The 25,107-nt window shown below is 42.1% G+C and overlaps 1 protein-coding gene across 2 annotated transcripts in view; it reads left to right on the top strand.

Annotated features, from left to right (window-relative positions):
• LOC308332213 (oxysterol-binding protein-related protein 3-like) overlaps positions 1-22,991 on the top strand; it is a 60,348-nt gene extending 37,357 nt beyond the window's left edge. For both annotated transcript variants that reach the window (XM_080787954.1, XM_080787955.1), the window contains exons 9-22: positions 3,558-3,647; positions 4,494-4,665; positions 4,831-4,955; positions 5,184-5,303; positions 6,112-6,205; positions 8,996-9,237; positions 10,222-10,359; positions 14,002-14,065; positions 14,860-14,938; positions 15,523-15,667; positions 17,018-17,162; positions 18,607-18,733; positions 20,461-20,583; positions 21,619-22,991. In XM_080787954.1, coding sequence (XP_080644080.1) covers positions 3,558-3,647; positions 4,494-4,665; positions 4,831-4,955; positions 5,184-5,303; positions 6,112-6,205; positions 8,996-9,237; positions 10,222-10,359; positions 14,002-14,065; positions 14,860-14,938; positions 15,523-15,667; positions 17,018-17,162; positions 18,607-18,733; positions 20,461-20,583; positions 21,619-21,715 — 1,761 coding nt within the window. In that variant the 3' untranslated portion in view covers positions 21,716-22,991. The remainder of the gene's footprint in view (positions 1-3,557; positions 3,648-4,493; positions 4,666-4,830; positions 4,956-5,183; positions 5,304-6,111; positions 6,206-8,995; positions 9,238-10,221; positions 10,360-14,001; positions 14,066-14,859; positions 14,939-15,522; positions 15,668-17,017; positions 17,163-18,606; positions 18,734-20,460; positions 20,584-21,618) is intronic.
• Positions 22,992-25,107: the final 2,116 nt, after the last annotated feature.

The following is a 25,107-nucleotide window of genomic DNA, read 5'->3' as shown; positions in this document are numbered from 1 at the left end:
CTAAGTACTAAAGGATTGTGACTGTGGGACAGACATACAGTCTGACATACAATAGGCTACACGTGTGCACAGTGAATAAACAATGACCTATATGCCCAGAGTTCTTAAATTAACATAGTTGGATTTTAACAGAAAGACAATGCCATAAATCAGTCAAAGTAAGTGACAGACTCAACAGTAGCACACAGCATGCAAGGCAGCGATGCATGCATGCAAACATGTTTGTCCAGCTGAGATTTAGTGTCTCCATCTCTCTGTGGAAGAGGTTGCACATGACCTGTACGGCCACACTGAGGCGCTCCAACACAAACACAGACACAAAACAACACCACGCTGTTTGTCCAGTTGACCCAAATCAACACCAATACCTAGCCTGTTTGTCCAAAACACAGTATCTGCTGGCCACGTGTCTACTTCGCCACAACCTAATGTTAGTAACAAATGTAGGGGAGAGCCGCCAAGGTTGTAACGCTTCACGGTTGTAACATGGACGTTATATCTTGATTGGTCAACGCCACCATGACGCCATCGCGTCAGTATGTGTACAGCAACGTACTCTACGTGGCCAGGAGTTTGAAGTTTGAAGTGTTTACCTTCAAAATGCGTCTAATTTTACACCTGGAGTATATGTGTGGTACAATTTTTGTCTTTGGTGTTGGTGAATAAAAATCCACATGGATGTGTTCATGCTTATGTTCTTCATTAGTTTGCATCGTGTTTAGACGGAATTCACGTTCATTCTGGTCTGTAAGCAACTGCAAAGAAAACTTGCAAAAGCGGGTCATTTGTAACATGTGTTACAAATGGTCCGCTTCCATTCAATGCCATTATATGTAATATTTACATATTTGACATATTGGCCAATATTATATGTTCTGAAATGGTATTGTATCGTGTAGTGTATTCTGAAATTAGTTTAGGGTTGTATAACGTTGTACAACTCAATCAATCAAACGTTTGTTTAATCAATGTATTGCCCCATTGAAAAAAAAGAAATGGCCAAACTGGTACTGGTACACCCGATACTATTTAATATTTCCCTTATGTTTGATACATTTTCTTATCACATCCATGGTATGAAAACAATGCTAAGGAGTTGCTTCAATGAAATGTAATTGCTTTAAGCTGAGAACGATATGTTTAATGGTGTTTTTTAGCGTTGTTACATTTATCATGCATGCCGTTACAATTGATCCGATATGCGCAGCAAATGTAACACTGAAACAGCGTCCACGTTCGGTTGAATAACTCCCGACCTGTTTTATCAAAAAAATAACTTGAAGTGGTTTATGGTAGCTGACATGTGTAGGTCCGTTGCCTGAAAATATTACATGTGTAGCTAAACGGATCTCTGAGTAAAAGAATGAAACGTGCAAAATGTTACATCCTTGGCGGCTCTCCCCTATTAGTTTACTCACAGCACAGCACCGTCACTCCTGTCAGTTATTTCGTCCTAATAACTTGAAGTGGTTTATGGTAGCTGACATGTGTAGGTCCGTTGCCTGGAAATATGACATGTGTAGCTAAAGGGATCTCTGAGTAAAAAAATGGAACGTGCAAAATATGTTCTAAAATTGTATTGTATTGTGTAGTGTATTCTAAAATTAGTTTAGGGTTGTATAACGTTGTACAACTCAATCAATCAAACGTTTGTTTAATCAATGTATTGCCCCATTGAAAAAAAAGAAATGGCCAAACTGGTACACCCGATGCTATTTAATATTTCCCTTATGTTTGATACATTATCTTATCACATCCATGGTATGAAAACAATGCTAAGGAGTTGCTTCAATGAAATGTAATAGCTTTAAGCTGAAAACGATATGTTTAATGGTGTTTTTTTAGCGTTGTTACATTTATCATGCATGCCGTTACAATTATTCCGATATGCGCAGCAAATGTAACACTGAAACAGCGTCCACGTTCGGTTTAATAACTCCCGAGCTGTTGTGTGTATTGCGTGGTTAAAAGGCCGTGTGTTTGTGTTGTAAACAACTCATGTTATGTCTGCGCACACTGTATGTTGCTATGGCTGCTGACGTTAGCATGTGTGCTATCAGGCAAAAGCTGAGATAGATATGCAACTACTACTGGGGAAAATGCCATACAAAACACAACACCTAATTTCGGAATGTTATTGTGACCTATTGAGCACAATCAGACCATCATGATTTGCTTGCTGGACCTATAATTAATTTATTAGCATTAAATGTCCACTCGCCCATCCAAAAGAAAAGCAAGATGGCTGCGACAGATTGTGAGCGCGACGGACTACGGAGGCCAGGAGGAACAGAGCTGGTGACGTAAGAGGCAGGCAGTGTTGCCAGGTTTGCGAATTGTAAGCGAGTTGCAGTGTATGCAAGTAGCGTGGTTAAATTCCTTGTTTCTCGGCGTGTTGTGGCACCCGTTTATCTGCTGGCTCGATCGTGATTTTCATAAAAGTAATATTTGCAGAGTAACTAAGAAACTTGAACGGCTAAAAAATAGGCTATGTCAGTTCGGGGAGGGTGGCGAATTTATTTTGCATATAGAGATGTGTGGTGAAAGTGTGGTTCGGTCGGAGATAGAGCATGAAGAATGAGTATGGGTACACCTTTTCACTTGTATATAAGATGCATTTTAGTTACTTTTATCAGGGTTAAAGATTAAAGGTCATATGTCAATTTTGAAGTAGTGTAAATTTGTGACTAAACAATGAACATCAACGTTGATGTCTAGGTGAAAAAAAGAACAGAAAACAATAAATAATAATTAACTGAAAGTGAAAGTGTCCCCACTCCCACATGCACAACTTGACATGCGGGAGGCGTGAGCGAGTGCTTATAGGCAGGAATGTGAGGAATTGGAATGTATGTAGGTCGTCGGTCCAACCTATACTTGATTTCCCCCGGCCTCACTCACTCGCATCTAAAACCCTCTCCATGCTGGGGCTGAAAACAATAGCATTTTGCTTGTGTGTCGATCTGAAAAACACACGTGTCTCTGTGTGTCTGTCCGTGGCGCGACCGACCGACCGACCGGGCATGCTCAAACATGTGGCAGCGCGCAGTCGCAGCCCACGACCGGACCGGATCGGCTTGGAGCCCGGAGGACTAGTCCTCGCTCCAAAGCCGCTCTGACCCATTTTAAAAATCCGCTCCACGCTATATTCAAAACCCGGCCCCCGCTGCGAGCCTCCCACTCCACTCCACAACGTCCGCTCGTATCCTGTGGTGGGGATGGACGCATTTACTCACACCTGCTGTATGGGTTTGAGCCCCAATTAGTTTGACTCAGACTAGGTGTGACTGCCTTTACCACCCACATTCAAGGGGAGAGACGGCCTCTGTCATGACATGTTTTTGTATCAACCGCATGCTCTCTTTCTCAGACTCACACGCACGCACGCACACATGCATGCGCACACTGACACAATCACCCTGGATATATACTGTATTTACGTGAGCACAGTTGCTGTGACATAAAGGAGCATTATTCCATTGTGTACTACTAGTCCACGCCTACAGAGTATAGTATAGAGTTCCTCTTCTTAACTCTCCCCCTTTTGGCTGATCCAGGCAGGTAACTATGACATCCCCAAGAAGGAGAAGAGACCGAGGAAATGGCGCTCCAAAAACAGTGGCAAAGATTCCAAAACTACTCTTCAGGTACGCACGCACGCACATAGTCACACACACACACACACACACACACACACACACACACACACACACACACACACACACACACACACACACACACACACACAGCTTTGTCAGTCATGCATGTACCGACCGGCTGGTCTGCTGTTCTCACATCAGAATAATCTTTTTATGATTGATCTTTTTTGGATTCCGGAGATGCCAGCATTTGTTCGATTTAGACATTTAGACAGCGAATAAGCCAAAGTATAGTCTATTCTTCAAGCTCTCAATGCGTCTGTGACGCATTGAGAGCTTGTAGAACAGGCAAATTTGGCTTTTTTTTTTGTTGATTTGAGCATTTCAAGTGGTCAAACTATAGCATTATGTGCGGAAACATCTTCCCATAAAAAAAACCCTATGGTCTCAGATAGTTCATATAGAAACAGTTAAAGCCTCAGTCTGTGATTTCTTCACCTGACTTGCAGTATGTAACGGCAGGAATAATATGACAAAAACTTTACAATTTACATATTGTACTAGTAGTGTGTGTGTGTGTGTGGGGCACAATATTTCCGTTGTGAGATTTTATTCAGCTTTTAACCCATTCTGGGCGAGAACACCTTTTGGTGTTAGCATCATGTCGTGCTTTAGCTATTGAAAAATAGCAGACCTACAAGCTCATAGCGCGCCACACCGAGTTGCGCGCTACGAGCTTGTAGGTCTGCTATTTTTGAAAAATCGAAGAGCGACTGACATTTTTAGAATCTGATCTCGGGTCAGAATGGAAAACTGTCAGGATGTAGAAGACATGTTTAGAATCTGATCTCAGGTCAGAATGGGTTAATCCACGTGCTCTCTCTCTCTTCCCAGGTCCCGAGTTGTATCTCCTCTGACTCCCCCCGTCGCCACGCCTCCCACCCAAACCTCCACATCTCAGTGGATCCCTGCAGCGGCAGCAGCCAGGAGGCCGGCCCCCTGTCCCCGGACTCGCCCACGGACGCAAACCACCTCCAGGAGGACTTCTGCAGGCTGGCCAACAACGGTGAGTCCACCTTATACCATGTGTATAGTCCTCCCCGGCTGTGTATATGCGTTGTTTCTCAAAGGAAAACATAGCAGCTCCGTATGGAGGGTAGAAAATGTTTCTTAAGACATTATACAGGCCCGAGACTTTCACGGTTTAACTGGTTTTGTCTGTTATCCACAGTTCACGCCACACTGAAGTCTGCCTTCAGCTCGCTGTCGGCGGAGAGGGACAGGTTGAGACACACCGTCGACCTGCAGGCACCCTCGCCTCCGCAGGTTATCTGCCTGAAGAACGCCTATGCCTCGGTGAGTACAGTTACAGTAGGTGTACTGTACATGCATGTGTGTGTGTGTGTGCGTGTGTGTGCACACATTTCTGCCTGGTGGTGTCTGTGTGCGTTTCCCCCACTCATGTTGAACATGTGAATGAAACGACCGTTGGCACTCACACTCCGGCCTCCGCTTTTTCTCTCTCTCTCTCTCTCTCTCTCTCTCTCTCTCTCTCTGTCTCTCCCGCCGTCGACCAATCATAAGGATCTCCCGGATGGTTCCCGCTCCCTGGTGCACCAGGCCTCCAATGACAGCAAGGCGTCGGATTCTCTGTCGGAGTTCTTCGACGCGCAAGAGTACCTCCTCTCGTCGTCTTCCTCTGAGGTACAGATATTATTATACAGATGACTCGCGTTCCAATGCTCGATGATATACTGTACATAGTACATACATACCCCCCCCCTCTCTTGTTGAACTTCGTTTATGTTTGTTAAATCAGGGGGTTCTCAACGTTTTTTTTTTGTGGAAATGCTTTGATCCCCGCCCCGCCCCCCAGTACAAACTGACTGCAAAAATAACCTTAATAATAGAGAAAATATATCATAAATGAATACTTGAATGAATACCAGATATAATCACTAAGGGAAGTTTATGCATGTACTATATTGTAAACTCTTCATTTCCATTTTCCATTTTGCAATTTAATTTTTTAATTTTTATATGAATGAATGAATGAATGAATGAATGAATGAATGAATGAATGTAGTAAAAAGTGCTTTGGACAAACCTCTTAACTCCATTGGACCCTCAAAATGTCCGCTAAAAAGCAACTAACTCCACCACCTCTCCCCCATCTCATGGAAGTAATTGACGGTAATATAAAGTCACTCACAACACCAACTTTGATGAGGCTCTATTGTTTTGTTTTAAAAAATATACGGTTTTCTTTATTTCCTGAAAAATGAACAATGTGGAGACGGTTCCTCCCGATGGCAGAGATATATATTTATTTTAGCAAAAAGGGAGAAGTTGTTGGCTTTCCTTCCGGCTGTCCTTTTGGGCTGACATTTTGTGTCTTTTGGGCTGACATTTTGTGTCTTTTGGGCTGACATTTTGTGTCTTTTGGGCTGACATTTTGTGTCTTTTGGGCTGACATTTTGTGTCTTTCGATCCCCCCCCCCCGTGTGTCTAGATGTCAGACGATGACTCCTACATCAGTGACATCAGCGACACCGTCTCCATGGATACGTACGTCAACGAGGGAGGCAGCGAGAGGCACGGCTCAGGTACGCTGCTGCGGCTTTCAAAGAGCGTCCATTTTGACACCAAATTTACATTTGTAGTTTCAGTCATAATATAGTCTCTTGAATCGTTTTCATTTAGTTTGTAGTCACATTTTAGCCACGCAACCAAATATCATAAGATTTTAGTCGACTAAAATGATTTATTTAGATTTTATACTTGCTGAAAATAGCAGATCTACAACCTCGCAACACATCGCGATGTGTTGTGTAAAATGACTTGTGTCTTTTACTTATACTGGATCTTTTAGTCCCTTCCTAACATTTTAGTCTAGTTTTTAACTGTTGACGAAATTGTCAAATATATTTAGTCTCAGTTTTAGTCATCATAGCTTAGCTTTCATTTAGTTTCGTCAGTGAAAAAAGGTATAGTCGACGAACATTTTTGTCATAGTTTTAGTCGACCTTTCAATCCGCGATCCTTTCAGTATTTGCTAGATATTGTCACGGTCAGCCTTGTGTCTCCCAAGTTTCAAATTTGTACCGTATGTTATTTTTTTTCCTTTTCGTTGTAAATTTAAGCCCTACTTCAAATCATACAAACGTGTCGCACCAAAGTAGGGTAAATAGCTAGCCCTGAAACATGACTGCCATGATGATTATCATGACAGTCATGACGTAACTGCACCCTATTTTTGTCGCTCGCTGCATTTACAAGATTTCCGTATATATAAACATTCAGATTTCAAATATAAAGTACTCACAATTTGTCCCACGGGTGTTAGTTAGTTGCAGCACCAGCGATTAGAATTGCTGCATCCCGCGTTGTTTAATAAAATGAATCATGGCTTGGTAAATAGCCAATCTAGAAGCACACGAAACGCCTAGCATCGCGGGGCGTCGTGCGCTTGTATATCGGCCATTTTCACAATTTTAAATCGTTTTTTGGAAATAAGAATAAAAAAAGAAACTGTTTTGTTTCCACACGACAACAAAGCAACATGATTTAAAGAAATAAATAACTTGAAGTTTTTCCAGAAAAGTAGGATTTAGGTCTAAACGGGTTATAGGCCAGGTCTGAGTCCATTGCAAGCATTGGTTTTGCACGAAAAACTCCTTGTGCTAAAAAACGGCCCCTAGTCGTCATCACAGATGTGAGGACATTTGGGCAAGTGGGAGTGTTTTTCGTGCAAAACTAATGCTTGGAATGGGTTCAGAATCATGACAACCTCCTAGTGTGACACATGCTACTTAAAGCATAATGAAAATGTGAAAATGTTGCCTTATATAAAGTAGGATGTTAATGGTATACCCCAACCTTCAACCCCTGAATTTACCATGATCCACTAATTATTTCATTGACAATTTTTAATATGCTATTCGGATGACCCTATAAAAAAAAAACCTCGAACCATTTACTATTGCGATTTCTTTCGGTTCAAACCTTAGATTGACTGGCCTGTCAGTCCTTCTCTCTCTCTTTTTTTTTTTTTTTTTTATCCCACGATTTTGTAACCCATTTTTCACCCCTGTGTCAATTATCTAATGTGATCCTGGGCTCTACAAACCCTCCCGCCAACATAGTCCCCATATATGGGGGACAAAAGGAGAGCAACGGACTTGAACTCATGCTTCCTTCATGCCCGAGTGTCCAAGTTGCTCCTTTTACACCTGACAGGGGGGGGGAGTTTCCCTGGTTGGACGTATAGTGCGTGGAAGGAACACGTTATTCCAACCAGTTCCTTTCCCCTCCATCAGGCGCCACCGGCTGGCCAGGGGGAGGCAGTTTAGAGAGACCAGGATTACTGCATGATTTTTTGTGAGGGTACCTAACCCAGCACAGCTGGTTACTATCCAGTGAGTGCAATCATCTAAACCACCACCTTGACTAAGGATCAACCATGGGGACCACTGTTGTGTTGTAATGGGATATGGGCTAAGATTAGTGCTTTCGTAACACTTGTTATGGAACGCATGCCATGTCTTATATATACTGTTTCTCAAACGATGGTCCACGGACTTATAACTCATATACAGTACAGTACTGACACATGTGGCCCTATCTTGGGCGTGCCTTAACCTTTATCCCTAAACTTTTTTTTCCATATTTTACTATCTTGAAAAATATTTTAAAATAGTTCAACTACTACATCCATACATTATGGCTATAATCTGCTATTTGAACTATTTTAATAATAGTAATAGTATATATAGTAAAATTAAAATGGCAAATACGTGCAAGATATAGCACATGATGACATGATTATATGAGCACATTAACATTTCCTAATAATGATGACTCAATCAGGCAAGCTGGTACACTTCACCCTTCTTGAGGTTCTAACTGCCTTTTCTGTGGAATGTATTAAGTGTTAACCTCAGACTTCCCAGTAATTCTGATAACATTGACACACTTCCACGGGAACAGTGCACAGACGGATTAGTGCACTGTTCCGTGGGAGAAAATACAAAATCTTCACTTTGCTACATTGCTAAATGCATGGTCAGGGACCGCCTGCAATACCTCCACGGACCACCAGTGGTCCACGGACCACCTGTTGAAAACCCCTGATCTAAACTCACACACCTGCCTTAACTAGGCCGAATGTCACGGTGACCTCTTCTAATCAAGGAGGCCTTTTGATACAGGGGTCCTTAAATCTTTCAAAAAGAAAGCCTTTCAAACATTATATAACGGCATACAATATAAATGACATTATAAAACAACAACACCTACCCTAGGGGGACACGGGGAGAACATTGCAAACTCCACACAGAAAGTCCTATCTCTCTCTTACTCTTCCTTTCATTCTTTTTTGTGAAACCTCACTCCAGTCAGCAGCAGCGCCAGCGCTAGGCAGCGCCGGCGCTCCGTCCTGCCCGCCCCGGCGCCCAGCATGGGCGGCGTGAGCCTCTGGAACATCCTGCGGAACAACATCGGCAAGGACCTCTCCAAGGTGTCCATGCCCGTGCAGCTCAACGAGCCGCTCAACACGCTGCAGAGGCTGTGCGAGGAGCTGGAGTACAGCGAGCTGCTGGACACGGCCAACCGGACACACGACCCCTACCAGCGCATGGTGAGGATATAGTAGTAGCCTGGAACTCACCTATATGCTTTCTATGGCATAGGCAAGCTCCCAGAAACTATGCGCAGCTGCGCGACATGAGACTAATTACTTGGAGCGACAGGGGAGAGAGAGGAGTGTGCGTCAATTTAACAAAGGTGCAGACGATCAGAAATCAGCAGAGAGTGAGCAACGTTTGCGCTACTCTATGCCGAATTGAAGTGGACTCAGACCCAGACTTTTTTTTTTCCTCCATGGAAATAAAAACGTCTGGGTTTCCGAGGCTAGGTGAGGAGGGACTTTGCGTAACCCAGTGGTTTAAAAAAATAAAAATCATATTGAGGCCCATTATTTGAGCCACGGGACCACCATTTTGATGACATTTAGGTACTATAGGAGAGATATTAAGGCAAACGTTATTTTTACATAAATGTGTAGACTTCTTGTAAATTAAGTAGCCTAATGCAGGTATTTAACCCCTTTTTGGTGTTAGCATTATGTTATGCTTTAGCTATTGAAAAACTGCAGATCTACAAGCTCATAGCGCGCCACCGAGTGGCGCGCTACGAGCTTGTAGGTCTGCTATTCTTGAAAAAAAATCGAAGAACTACTGACAGACACATAGCTTTTTCAGAAAACTGTCAGGATGTAGAAGACATTTTTAGAATTTGATCTCCGGTCAAAATGGGTTAACAATAATTGAACTCTCGAGAGTGTAAAATGAAACCAAATTGACCCGTCAGGGTCCACACACACACACACACACACACGCACGCACACACGCACACAGTACTTGAGTCATGCCTTACTGTGTGAAAAATTGGACATGAGCGGTGCACATTTACTGTACGTGTTGTTGACATATGTGTGTGCACACATGCCTGTGTGCACTACGCGACTGTGCACTCACTGTATATCACACACACACACACACACACACACAATCTCCCAGTGCTTTACCTAAAGAACACCCTAACTTCCCCTGACTTCCACCAGGTGTACGTGGCGACATTTGCAGTTTCCGCGTATGCGTCCAGCTACTTCCGAGCTGGAAGCAAACCCTTCAACCCTGTGCTGGGAGAGACGTACGAGTGCGACAGAGCCGACAAGGGCTTCAGGTTCATAGCGGAACAGGTATGAACCAGGGGGGCAGTCAGACGGATATTTTGTGAAGCCACTAAGGAAATGAAAGTTCATATAATGGCCTGTTGTGGCGCTGCATGTCATTGGGCTCAAAAAAACCCATAGCCCCATAGAAGTCCATGTATTTTGGCCCAACTTCACCTAGACTGTATTACCTTAATAAACATGGTCATGAATACTTTTTGCTTCCAGTCACTAGTTTAAAGTCTCATTTCTAATGTCATAATATTCTTTTTGGAAAATTATGGTCCCATTTATAAAAAAAAATGACCATAAAGTCGCGCATGTTCTGAGGGGCGTGGCTACCGTTACAGTCTATGAACGGGATCCCCCTCCCACTCGAGTCAAAATAAAAACCAACGAAGAAGAAGGGGGGGAAGTCCCGCCTCGTTGTCTGGGCCAGCCAATGGGCCAGCTGGCCTGAACTGGGCCAAAACGGATCTTGAAAGATGGCGACTTCCATTGCAAGGACTGACAGGCTTCATTTTACGTTCACGTTAGACCCGCGGAACGCTTTGTCCATATTTTTTACAGTCTATGGTATAAACCCCTCAGTCGGCACTCGGTACGCAAATACGACGCTCCCGTAAAGGAAATTGGGTTTTTTCCATGTCCGTCGTGTGAAACAACAGCATCACGACGTGTTGCATCATTTTATTCCAACCTGAAAATATATTTTCTATTTACTAAAAACATTGGAGAGATGAGGAGTTCCTGAGCAAATAATAATAACAATAATAATAATATTATTACGCGCAGAATGCTTGACAGAAGAATCCATAACACAAACCAATGGCATGACAATAGAGTCCTTTCATGACGACGCCAGGCCCAGGAAATAGTTTCCAATGCATTTTCCCCCATAGACATTTCAAAATGTATTTATTTAAAGACCTTTATAAGCGTCGTACAAAGCCAACTCTTGTCGTGACAAATCATGACAACAAATAATACAATATTTTGGACCAAACAAATAATTACAAAGAAGAAAAACAACAAAAAAGTGTTTTCTTCTTCTTTCTAATTATCAGTTCAGCCCGAAAAAATTGTGTTTGTTGTCATGTTTTGTCGCGACAAGAGTTGGCTTTGTCCGCGGCGTAAACGTCTTTTAAATAAATACGTTCTGAAAAGTCTGAGGAAAATGAACGGCGATTTATCTTCCGGTCTCGGGACTGCGCGACGTTCTATAGAAGAAAGAAATAATGAAAAAAAATGCATTAAAACTAAGATGGCTGTGGGTTGAACGCAGCTTCATAAAGGGCACAGACTTGGCAAGCCTCACTCGTGTCCTTGGCTATAGGCCGGGCATTCCAAAGTGTCTGGGCTCTGATTGCAAACGCAACGGGTCACCTTCTTTAGTTTTGCAAGCGGCACATTGGAATGACCAGCAGTGCTTTGCCCCCCAAGATAGGGAGGAGTCAACCTGATTATGTAAGAAGGGACTTAGATCTGGACTTAGAATCTGATCTCGGGTCAGAATGGGTTAAATTGACCTCCTTAAAACATGGATGTTCCGTAACGGTCACCTCAACCTCGAGCTTCATTTCTGAGAGAAACGCCGCTAAAGATCGCCTGGGACGGAGGGAAAATAATATTCAATGACGTCACAACGCGGAAAGCAAAACGTTTGCCACGCGACGGAGATGCCAAGAAAAATAATACTAGCGATGCGGGATGCATGATAAACTAATAGCTCGTTCAATGTTGTCCTATAGGCGATCTGTGACTTATTCAACCCATTCTGACCTGAGATCAGATTCATACGAGGTTTCCACTGGACACACACTGGTCTGATTAACCCATATCTGACCTGAGATCAGATTTAAAAAAATGTCAGTCGTTCTTCGATTTTTCAAAAATAGCAGACCTACAAGCTCGTAGCGCGCCACTCGGTGGCGCGCTATGAACTTGTAGATCTGCTATTTTTCACTAGCTAAAGCATAACATGGTGCTAACACCGAAATGGGTTCCCGTTCAGAATGGGTTAAAAAAAAGTCGTCCAACGTCGCCTAAGTTAGGCAGAATATGAGTTATTATCAATTCTAAATGTGCGGGATGTGCAAAGGACTAGAATGGCTATGTTGTGTGATCACATTTTCTGGAACCAGTTAAAAAAACCTAGCTGCAGATGGTGCTTATTCATTTGTTGGGTGAGAGGCAGGGGATAGAATTGCAGCATCAAACACTCTATGGCAATCATTATACCATGGGTATACGAGCTGAACTAAAAACACATTTTCTTAACAGCCGCTTTATACAAATGCCTTCTAAATAAGTATAGCTCGTTGTTGCACTTTCGTTGTCTTTCCACAAAATGTTCAAAAATAGCAGATACTTACAACAAGCGCTTTGTACAGGGTCAACATTTCAGAGCAATGACAGGGAAGGTGTACATTATGTACAAGACGGTGGTGAGACCAGCCATGTTGTATATGGTTTAGAGCAGTGGGTTCCCACACTTTTTCACGTCAAGGACCCCCAACAAATTGACACGAATTAATTATCCCGCGGACCCCCATTTGAAAAGACATGCCATGGGATCCCCCAAAAGACGGCTCTATAGCAGTGATTCTCAACCCGTTTAATTTCAAGGACCCCCCCAGTTTGACATGCGTTAGTCTACGGACCCCTATTTAATGGCATTTCTATCTCTGAGACCTCCAATTTATATTGTAAAATCAATGTTAATTTAACTGAGAGTGTACAATTTGTACACTCAGAGTTACAGACCCATAAGGGTCCATTTGGTTCCAAACCATCATTTAGCTGGGTACCCCCCTGGAACTCCCGGCCTCAAGGACCCCTGGGGGTCCCCGGGCCCCACTTTGGGAACCAGTGTTTTAGAGACAAGCAGAGCAGAGCTCAAGGTAGCAGAGACTAAAACCTCGAGGTTCTCTCTGGGAGTAACAAGGATGCATTAGGATCAGGAACGAACTCCGTCAGAGGGAGACACAGTGCACATTGTCAGATGTTTTTGGAGATAAAGCCAGAGGAGGCCAGACTGAGATGGTTGTTTGGACACGTACAGAGGAGGAGGGATAGTGAGTATATATCGGTAGAAGGATGTTGAGGTTGGAACTGCCAGCATATAGAAGGCCCCCTATAGAGGAAGACCAAAGAGAAGATTTGTGGATAGTGAAAGAAGACATGAAGTTATAGTCTGTGTGAGAGAAGAGGAGGCAGAGGACATGGGGTGAGATGGAGGCAGGTGATTCACTGTGGCGACACCCTTAACCCATTTTGGGTGGGAACCCCTTTTGGCGTTAGCATTATGTCATGCTTTAGCTATTGGAAAATAGCAGATCTACAAGCTCGTAGCGCGCCACTCAGTGGCGCGCTATGAGCTTGTAGATCTGCTATTTTTTGAAAAGTCGTGAAAATGTGGTGCAAATTTTTGAATATATATTTCAGAGCGAACATTTTTAACTAAAATATTGGCTTCTGGGGGGGGTCCCTGGAACAACATACTTTGAGATGGGGGGTCCGTGGCCCAATAGAGATAATTCTGGGGGTCCTTGACATGAAAAAGGTTGAGCACCGCTGACATAGAAACATGGGTTTTTCAGGAAAAATGTAGGATTTTGAAGTCCAAAATGGGTTAATCGGTTATTTCATCTCTGCTCTCTCCCTCAGGTGAGCCATCACCCTCCAGTGTCGGCGTGTCACGCTGATTCAAAGGACTTCAGCTTTTGGCAAGGTTGGCACGACAAGATGTGATAAACTACAATATGTTTTCTCCCTCTGATTTTCAAAAGATTCAACTTTTGAATCGTTAGGGCCGACTCATACTCGTATTTTACCGCTGTTTCGGCGCTGTAGTGCCGAAATGATTTCGGCTCGTCAGAAATTTTCAGTAGCACTTTAGCACCTCCCCCGAACCTCAAATGACGTCACATTGTAGGCTCTACAGCGCCGAACTGACTTTTATTCAGCTCTAAAATAGGAGTATGAATCGGCCCTTACCCTGGAAAGAATACATTTTTAGATGGCATTATATTTGACGTACATTCGTTGGTATTTCAGATATATTTTGCACACTCGACAAATATATTCTCTTCTCCCATTGACTCAGAATAAATTAATTTCCCTTCACAAAGTGTAGTGTAAAAGTAGTAGTATAAAAAAAATACCGCGATACATTCCAATAATCCAAATAAACAGCCTAAGTGAAACTATTGCTGAAAGTGATTAGCCCATTCAGGACGGGAACCCCTTTTGGTGTTTTAAGCATTATGTTATACTTTAGCTATTGAAAAATAGCAGATCTACAAGCTCATAGCGCGGCACCGAGTTCCACGCTATGAGTTTGTACATCTACACCAAATTGAATAAAAATACAAAACTATGATTCAGTTAACTCTCGTCTATCCTCTCAGTCGGTGCTCACGTGCTCTCTCTCTCTCTCTCTCTCTCTCTCTCTCTCTCTCTCTCTCTCTCTCTCTCTCTCTCTCTCTCTCTCTCTCTCTCTCTCTCTCTCTCTCTCTCTCTCAGATGTCCGGTGGAAGAATAAGTTCTGGGGGAAATCCATGGAGATAGTTCCTATGGGAACTACCCATGTCACACTACCTGCGTAGGTCCTTCATATAACTGTGTTTAGTGTGTTATTGTGTGTCTGTAAGCATGTGTATGTGTGTGTGTCGCTGCCTGTGTTTTGGTCGGGCGGTGCGTGTATGCGTGTACAATTGTGCCCACTTCCATGTTCAGAGTCAGTGTACACATTTTGTGTGTGTGTGTGTGTGTGTGTGTGATGTTTTTGTTGACACCAGTGACCAGTCACAAGTTAACACAAGGAGGTCCTGATTGTGTCGGGCTGTGTCTTTGACGTGTACGTGGACCAGGCATTCCAAGATAAACATTCCAAGTACCAACCGTTACTTTGGAATCGTAACAACCCTTGGGTATCGATGTAGATTCTCCATACAGATATTCGGAAGCCTGGGTCCATCCATGTACAATAAACGGAGTGGCCAGCGAACAATAGCTGGCATGACAAAGAGAGCAAAGCCAAAACAACTTGCCGTAAATACTGCTCTGTTTTCGGTTTGTCTGTGTGGAGGAGAAGTTGCCATGATGGCCTCAACTCTTATTACTCTCGTGTGTGTGTGTGTGTGTGTGTGTGTGTGTGTGTGTGTGTGTGTGCCACGCGCGCTGCAGGTTCGGGGACCACTATGAGTGGAACAAAGTCACGTCATGTATTCACAACATCCTGAGTGGCCAGCGGTGGATCGAACACTATGGAGAGATGTCCATCAGGAACGTGAACGACGACACCTGCCAGTGTAAAGTCACCTTCGTCAAGGTCAGGATCCACATTTAACCCATTTTGACCTGAGATCAGGTTCCAAAAAATGTCTTCTAAATCCCGACAGTTTCCTGAAAAAGCTATGTTCTTCGATTTTTCAAAAAAATATCAGACCTACAAGCTCGTAGCACGCCACTCGGTGGCGCGCTATGAGCTTGTAGATCTGCTATTTTTCAATAGCTGAAGCATAACATGATGCTAACACCAAAAGGGTTCCCGCCCCAAAATGGGTTAATCCATGGCTGCAATTATTCGTTTATTTTCTTAGCCAGTATTCTATATCGGTTACGTTTGTGAATGATTGTATCATCATATATATGAAAAAATCATCATAATGGACTAAATTGATTAGTCTGATTAAAAAGCCCTGTTTTATACTTTTATACAAAACCGTTGTATGACGGTTTAGTGCAAAAATAGTGAAATTAGCTCACAATGTGTCACACCCTGATGTGTTGTGAGCTTATGTACATAAAGTTGTCCCCTATTTTTGCAATAGGCATATTTCTTTTTTTTTTTAAGATTTTTACTTTTATTTTATTGATTATTTAATTTTTTTTCTTTCTTTTATCACTTAAATTGATTATTTTGATTTAATGTTGCACCCCTATTTGTCTATTTGTTTCTTGTTTCTTCATTATAAGACAAAGTGTAACTATCTGTGTAATGCATTGGCGATTCTTTAGTCAAACAGCACCATCTTGTGGACAATAACCCATTTTTCAAAAGCTAGAATCTGGGCTCTGAGTGGAAGTTCATACGATCTACTGTTAAAGCATCTGTCTCTAAAAGCATCTGAGCGTACTTGACTTGACTTGACTAGAAATATGTACACGGATGAGTACACTTAAATATGCCGGTATGGCTTACTTACTCCTGGATTTGTTTAGTACACCTTTGGTAATGCCACCAGAATCAATATGTGATCAAATAATATTTGATCACATATTGATTCTGGTGGCATTACAGTACCAACTTTTTCTTTTTTACACATATTATGTGTAAAAAAGAAAAAGTTTGTTAACTAGAATCCCTATATCACATCACAGCTGCTTGACATTGTATGAATGGCTCAATAATGTAACCGACCTACTGAAAAGACCTGTCTGTGTTCTTTACTATTTCAATCCACCCTTAACCCATTTTGAGCAGGAAACCCTTTTGGTGGTTACATACATTATGTTATAATTTAGCTATTGAAAAAAATAGCAGATCTACAAGCTCGTAGCGCGCCACCGAGTGGCGCGCTACGAGCTTGTAGGTCTGCTATTTTTGAAAAAATAAGTAAGTTGTTGTTATTGTCGTCTTGACACTTTGAATAGAGACGTTTTGTGTTTCTGTGTTCAGGCCAGGTCGTGGAGCTCCTCCGTAAATGAGATCGAGGGCGTGGTCACGGACAAACAGGGGAAGGTTTTGCACTCCGTCTTTGGGAAGTGGCACGAGGGCGTCTACCAAGGGGACCCGCCCTCTGCCACCTGCATCTGGAGACCAAGTAAGTAGAAGACCCATAGAACTATGTGTCCGTGCGTGCGTGCAATAAGGTTATAATAGTTTTTTTATTTTTTTCATCATAGTTTAGTTTGAGTTAGTTTTGACATTTTTTTTCTAATTCAGTTAGTTTTAGTTAGTTTTTAGTTAGCGGGTTTGTTAGTTTTTATTTCGTTTTTATTTTTGGTGAAAATGCTTAGTTTTAGTTTAGTTATAGTTTAGTCTTCGTTTTTTTCCGTACTTTGGTTTAGGGTTAGCGTGGCTACATGCTGCCGTACGGTGCTGAAAACTGCAGTAAAACTTGTTGGAGAAATGAGGAAATTAATCTAATGAATTTAAAAATAATTATATTATAAATATCCGAAAGGCATACAAATATTGATAAAAACTAAAACTAAGGTTATTTTGTTTATAATTTCAGTTAGTTTTGAGGACACACAATACCGTTTCAGTTCAGTTATCGTTTTTTTAATTTATTTAATTTTTTATTAGTTTCAGTTAACTAAAAACATTTTTTAATTCTAGTTTTAAGTTAACTATTATGACCTTGCTGTGTGCGTGCGTGCGTGCATGCGTGCGTGCACGTGTATGGGTTCACGTGCTGCGTGGATGCATGTGTCTGTCTCTATACATGCGCCACGTCCTCTGTGTGTCTGTAATCTGTAAATCCCACGTAACTCGAGAACCGCTCGACCCACATTTGACATAATGACAAATTGGACACGCCCCAGTCCCACAGGGAGTGGTGCAGTGCCCCGGCGTCGAGTCCCGTCAGATAGTCTGGTTTACTACCAGAACCAGCACTAAAGCCTCTGCACCGGGGGCTCTGGATATCTCCATATATGGAGCTTTGGCCTGTTCTGACATCACATAGGTTTAGGTTTAGGTTTATTTATTTAGCATATATAGTACAAAAAATAGACAATAATATATCAAAGAAACAAAAATACAATGCAAGGAAAGGAAGAAGCCAGAAGAAGGCTTATATGGAATCCTTTCCTGAAGGAAGAGGTCATTGGTATAAAAGATTAAAAGTTCATAAAGAACAGTACATAAATCTACAAGTTGTCAAAGGGGTGGCAGCTGTGCAGTATAGAAAATAATAATACGTACTGTAGACTCCATATATGGGCATAAAAGGGACACAGACGATAATAACTGGGTGGGGGCATGCATTTCCAACTTGCGTCGTTCCAAGTAGGCCAGTGTCCCCAACGGGCACCGCTCTGCTGTATGAAGTGCAACTCCTAGTGTCGAGCGTTAACTGTGATCTTACACTTGTAAATCACCCTCTGGATAAGAGCATCTGCCAAATGCCTAATTTGTGAAATTGTGTGGGTGTGTGACTGTGTGTGTGACTGTGTGTGTGACTGTGTGTGTGACTGTGTGTGTGTGTGTGTGTGTGTGTTTGTGACTGTGTGTGTGACTGTGTGTGTGTGTGTGCGTAGACGCCATGCCAGAGGACCAGCTGTCGTACTACGGTTTCACTCAGTTTGCGGTGGAGCTGAATGAGTTGGACGCTGCAGAGAGAGCTCTGCTGCCCCCTACAGACACGCGCTTCCGGCTGGACCAGAGGTCAGTGCCATTTGTTCTCCACGTCACTCACCGCCGGTGGTGGAAATTAAGTACTCTGTGCATTGTGAGCTTGTAGATCGGCTATTTCAAATGGTCGAAATGCACATAGGGCTGAAGTGGTTAACGTAATAGTAATCTAAATCTATTTGGTAACTAAAGTTTTCAAATAATTGTAATGGAGTAAAAGTAGAATATTTGTCTCTGAAATGTAGTGGAGTAAAAGTACTGAATATTTGACATACTCATATTATGTCAGACATATTATTTGACAAAGTACAATTGCCTCAAAATTGTACCTAAGTAAATGCACTTTCCACCACTGCCCATTTCACTACCACAGCATTACGGGTTTCCATCTCCATTCGGTGTTATTCCGTCAGCAGTGTCAAGGAGTTCAGTTTTAGTTCGTATTTTTTTCTAATTCAGTTATTTTTAGTTCGTTTGTTAGTTTAATTTTTAACTTTTGTGACAAAGTTTTAGTTTATTTTGTATTCGTCAGGTGCAGGATTGAAAAGGGCCAGAGTAAGTATTGTGTAATACAAACTCAAGAAAAAGATAGCATTTAAAAATAACAATATTTATCAATAAATTGATAAATATGGAAACTACCCTTAGTTTCCGTATTTATTATTTATTTTGTCTATCATTTCAGTTTGTTTTAGTTAGTTTTGTCGACACACAATATAGTTTCAGTTTAGTTATCGTCTTTCTTTCCCTTTTCTAGTTTTTATTTCGTTCAGTTAACGGAAATGTTTTTAAAAAATGTAGTTTTAGTTTTTCAGTTGGTTTTAGTTAACTCACTTCTAATTGACCTTTCAATGGCTACGTTTACATGGACAGTTAAATCCCCTTTTCATTCAGAATAAAAGTTAAATCCTATTAAAAGTTGTCATGTAAACACCTACAAAAACTTAAATCGGAATGAAAATGGCCAATCTGATTTAAACTTAGATCTGATGTAACTGACCGGTTTATTCCATTTTTAAATCCTATTAAAACAATTGTGGACTCATGTCAAACACTCATTCGGATTTAAGAAATACCTCAAATGGTAGTGCTGTCGCCTCACAGCTAGAAGGTCCTGGGTTCGATTCCCGCTCGGGGCACTGTGGGTGCTGGCGGCGTGTTTCCTCCTCCGCGTCATCAGTGCCCATACCCGAAGGCGGGGTTGGCGAAAGGGCCTTTCTGTGTGGAGTTTGCATGTTCTCCCCGTGTCCCCTAGGGTAGGTACCCTCACAAAAACATGCAGTAATCCTGGTCTCTAAACTGCCTCCCCCTAGCCAGCCTACAGTTGATTTAGTCGACTAAAATGTTTTTTTTTGGCGGGCCTTGATGCCGTCGTAATGACAGATATTTTACACTTAAAAAGGTAGCGCGCAAACCACGTGTAAAATGACTTGCATTATACTGGATCTCTTGTCCGTTCCTGTAACATTTTAGTGTCGTTTTTATTTGTTGTCGAAAATAGCATCATGTCGTGCTTTAGCTATTGAAAAACAGCAGATCTACAATCTCATAGCGCGCCACCGAGTGGCGCGCTACGAGCTTGTATAGGTCTGCTATTTTTGAAAAATCGAAGAGCGACTGACATTAGAAGACATTTTTAGAATCTGATCTCAGGTCAGAATGAAAACTGTCAGGATGTAGAAGACATTTTTAGAATCTGATCTCGGGTCAGAATGGGTTAAGTAAAAACTCTACTTTTTCTCTACTCTCCTCGTGTGCAGACTGTTGGAGGAGGGTAACGTGGACGGGGCCGAGGAACAGAAACAGAGGATAGAGCAGCTCCAGAGAGAGAGGAGGAAAGTCCTCCAGGACAACAACTTGACGCACCAGCCACGCTTCTTCAAGTACGCAACTGCGTGTGTGTGTGTGTGTGTGTGTGTGTGTGTGCGTGCACGCGTGCACGTCTTTGAGTGAGAGATAAGACTGGGGTTGTGTAAGACTGTGTGTTTGTTTCCATGTAATGTGTTGAGCCCAGGAGCGCTTGTTTATGTGATGACCTATTCCGCCCTTTCTGGTGCGCTTGTCGATGCACAAGGCCATCAGCTGTCTTGTTTTTTTTTTTTTTTTTTTTTAAACTCTTTCCATGCCCAGGGCACGCTAATTAACACATTTAGTACCGGAACTGCATCAAAATAAAGGCGCTGCTTGCGCCAGAGTAATCGCCAGAGTAGTGATCGCTTCTATTTTGAAAGCCATGAACCGGAAATACTTTCTTAAAAAAGTTGACTGACAAAGTGACCTCGCAATCTCCGATCATCTTAATATATTTATATACGCTCCAAAAAGAGTTCATATTTTGCGGGAGAGACGGATGAGGAGCAGAAATGCAGCGCCAGCATATCGATCCATTCATCACCACGGAGAGCGCCCTGGATCAGGAGATACGAGTCATTCTTTCCGCCGCGCTAACATGGGAGTCAATGACAAGCTAATAGTTGCACAGAGCGTTAGCATACGGCAAGCGAAAAGCGAAATGCCAAAAAAAAAAAAAAGAATAATTCTGAATATTATCATCTCGCCCCGCGTCGTTTGGACGTCGCTAGGACGTCCACAGACGTCGTAGGCACCTCTCGGTTCCAATCCTTTCGTGGTGATGAATCGTTTCAGGACGTATTATGTACAAAATGTGTTAAGAGTACCTTCTGTGCCAAGCAATTTGGTCATTTCCGCCAATCTTTCAAGGGCCATATCAAATAATATGACCACAATACCTAGTAAATATGACCACAATGGTAGTATGTCACAGACACCATACCTCAAATTAAAGCTTACGGGTCTCCTCTCTACCAAGACATGACATTTCTTCCGCTTCAGTGACTTAAACCACATTTGGCATGTCAACTAGTAAATAACGTATCCTATTCTGTTCTGTTTCACAGGAAGGACAAGGACGACATGTGGATCAGCAACCACGCATACTGGGAACAGCGCAGGGAGCCCGGCTTCAGCCAAACGGATTTCCCTGTGCTGTGGTGACCCTTTTTTTTTTAAAACCAAAGTGGTTTGAGGTCAGCTTAATACCGACCTCCCTCTCTATACTGCTGTATGTAATGTATGCATGCAGTTAGTTGGGTGTGTATAAGAGCTGACCTGAGACCATCTGACATGGCTTCTACGCTTCGCCCTGTGTCAGGGTGCCCCCTGGACCAAAAGAAAAAAATTGACTTCCCCCACTTCCTCTTTTCTAAGTTGCTGGACTTGGGTACGATGTGCTGAAGAAGGTGGTGGGGCTTTTCACTGTATTTGCTGTATTTTAAAGACAATCTTGTACCTAGAGAGCTTTCGACAAAGCGGCTCTGGTGACTTTTGCGCTTTGATGGGTGACTATAAAGACGGCCCTAAACACATTATGCTGACTCTGGAGGAAGGAAGTGGGTTCCCACTGGGGTTTTCTGAATAGTTACCCCCTCAGAACTCGTGGACAGGGTGGTATATTATATTTATGTTGTCATGTCTTATATTTTAGGGTACGCCACCCACTCCATGATGCACATGCACACACACACACTAGACTACTACTAATTCCATAGTCTCGCGTATAAGCCAGACAACTATTCCTACGATTTTCCGAATGCTACATTGTGTCTGGGAACTACACCTCCCGAAATCCGAGTAAGGAAGCTTCCATTGCCGTTCACGAAAAAATATTTTAAAATATTTTTTACTTTTTTTTTCTTTTTCTGCTAAGCAACAAGCTATATAATGCTTAGGTGATTTTTTATTTATATTAGGATACATTTACTCGTGATAGAGCTTCCTACAGTCTTGTCAACGCGAGACTATACTAATTCCATGACCTTATATTTATATGCGTTTTGCTGCATTCCAGCATTGACCAATCAAAGTGCCTTGCGACAGAGCACTACATGCTCAAAGAACTGCCGTAGCGGTTATGCAACATCGAAACACTCTCCAGAGAGAGAGCCTAAATGTGGATGCATTTACACACATCTCGCAACAATGTCTGACTTCAGTGTCATTTTTTTGGGGGGGGTGAAGGAAAGACTGAGATCGCAGTGATCATTTAAGAGGGAACTCTTCTAAAGGTCAAAGTAACTTTTTTTTGTGTTTTTTTGTTGTTTGTTGTTGATTGACCTCAAGATTGAACCGGCTGATCAGATGTAATTGTGACTCTTGAGTAAAAATGCCTTCTCTTTCTCATTCATTATACTGTCATAGTAAATAATAACAAGCATAAGCAATAAGTATGTCATTATAAATCTGTCCTGTCTAAACATAGACAATAAAGTACAATGGATGAAAGCTGTGGTGTTCATTTGTATTTGTACAAATATGTGACTAGATTTGAGGCTTTATTTATTTTATCCAAAATGAGTTAATAGCACAGGCAGACTCTTCACATACTAGTCTAGCGCATGTCTAAAATAAATGTCAGAGCTGAAATCTACATGTAAATATAAATGCTTAACCATGTAGGCCAGTGATACTCAACCTCAGGCCCGCGGGCCACATCAGGCCCGCGGGACCATTATGACTGGCCCACCAATGAAAATCTAAAAAAAAGAAGAAAAAAAAATCTGGAAAATGAAAAAAAAAAAAAAAATCTGAATGAAGTTATCTTTAATTACATTATTATAAGTAATATACTATTAGAGTTGTACTATTACTCGAACGAAAATAAAAGCTTGGGGGGGGGGGGGGAGATGCAATGCAAATGAAAGACATATACTGTGTATCCCTATTCCCTGACATAATTTTATAGCTAAACGGACAGAATTATATTTTATTTGAATGATGAAACCCAGCTGCCATTAATAGTTGGAAATGGAAATTGCGGAAATTGCGGAAATGGAAATTGCGGAAATTGTAATTGCGGAAATTGCGGAAATGGTGGAAATGGAAATTGCGGAAATGGAAATTGCGGAAATGGTGGAAATGGAAATTGCGGAAATTGCGGAAATGGAAATTGAGGAAATTGCGGAAATTGCGGAAATGGTAATTGCGGAAATTGCGGAATTGTTTTATTTTACTCAGTCAGCCATATCACTACTCATTTTTTTTCATGAAAAAGGTCATATAGCTGGGTAATCTATTTTCAGGCAAATTGTGTTTATTGTATTTAGACAGACAGACAGCTACTCATGGACAATTGGACAGGCAGGAAGGCAGACAGCTACTCATAGACAGGCAGACAGACAGCTACTCATGGACAATTAGGCAGGCAGGCAGACAGCTACTCATAGACAGGCAGACAGACAGCTACTCATGGACAATTAGGCAGGCAGGCAGACATAGCTACTCATGGACAATTGGACAGGCAGGCAGACAGACAGCTACTCATAGACAGGCAGGCAGACAGCTACTCATAGACAGGCAGACAGTAAGACAGCTACTCATTGACAGACAGACAAATAACTACTCATGGACAGACAGACAGACAGACAGGCAGGCAGGCAGGCAAAGAGCTACTCATGTTATGTTATTATGTTATTATAACAGCTACTCATGTTATGTGCAATAATTTGTGCAGTTATGGAAACAGCTCTTTGTGTTTATGCAAGAAAATGTAACACATTTATTTATTTACATATTGTGTGCATGCACATTGTACTGTGATACATTTTGCGAAAATAAAGCAATTGAAAGAGAGAAGTTATCAAGTATCAATGTCGTAATTTTATCTACTGGCCCCTGGCCCCTTGCCATTTTTGTAATGTGGCCCACAGGTAAATCTATTTGAGTATCCCTGGTCTAGCGCATGTCTAAAATAAATGTCAGAGCTGAAATCTACATGTAAATATAAATGCTTAACCATGTAGGCTGTAGCTAGGTGTAATAGCCAGTTTTCTCAACTCGCTGTTTTCTGCAAGACATTACTAAGCCATATCTCCAAAACTGGTGGGTCAAACTGAACAAACATGTCAATTTGAAGCTATGATTCCCTGCTTTCCTCATATGACTTTTAAAAAAAAATCAATGGCAGCCCCTCAGTCAAATCTGGTCACATAATATGCTGTTCTATATGTTACATTTGTTCCCTGCAGCAATGCGACCCTGTGTATGACGTGAACAGGGATCGTATCATTTCAAACCTCTCCATAGCTTAAACATCACCATCCCCGAATCAGCCGAATGTTCAAGATGCAGACAGAAGAGTCAAGAAAGCAGCAGCCGTGAGTTCTTTATTGGAAGGTGTCGCCCACATCAGACAACTGTTGTCCCAATAGGTATAAGATGGAGTTTTTTTGTCGTTGGTCATAGTTTCAAACTCACTTTGGGTGTGTGTAATATCCCCTGCATCAGGGCACAGAATAGTTCGTTAGCCTCATAGCAGAATTGCCTATTTTAAAGGTTTTCCGGAAAGAAGACATGAAAACTTAGGCAAATTGAAAATGTACCTTTTGACT

Source organism: Protomyctophum bolini (assembly GCF_963924005.1).
Source record: "Protomyctophum bolini genome assembly, chromosome: 17".
NCBI lineage: Eukaryota > Metazoa > Chordata > Actinopteri > Myctophiformes > Myctophidae > Protomyctophum > Protomyctophum bolini.
This window is presented reverse-complemented; position numbering and strand designations above follow the sequence as displayed.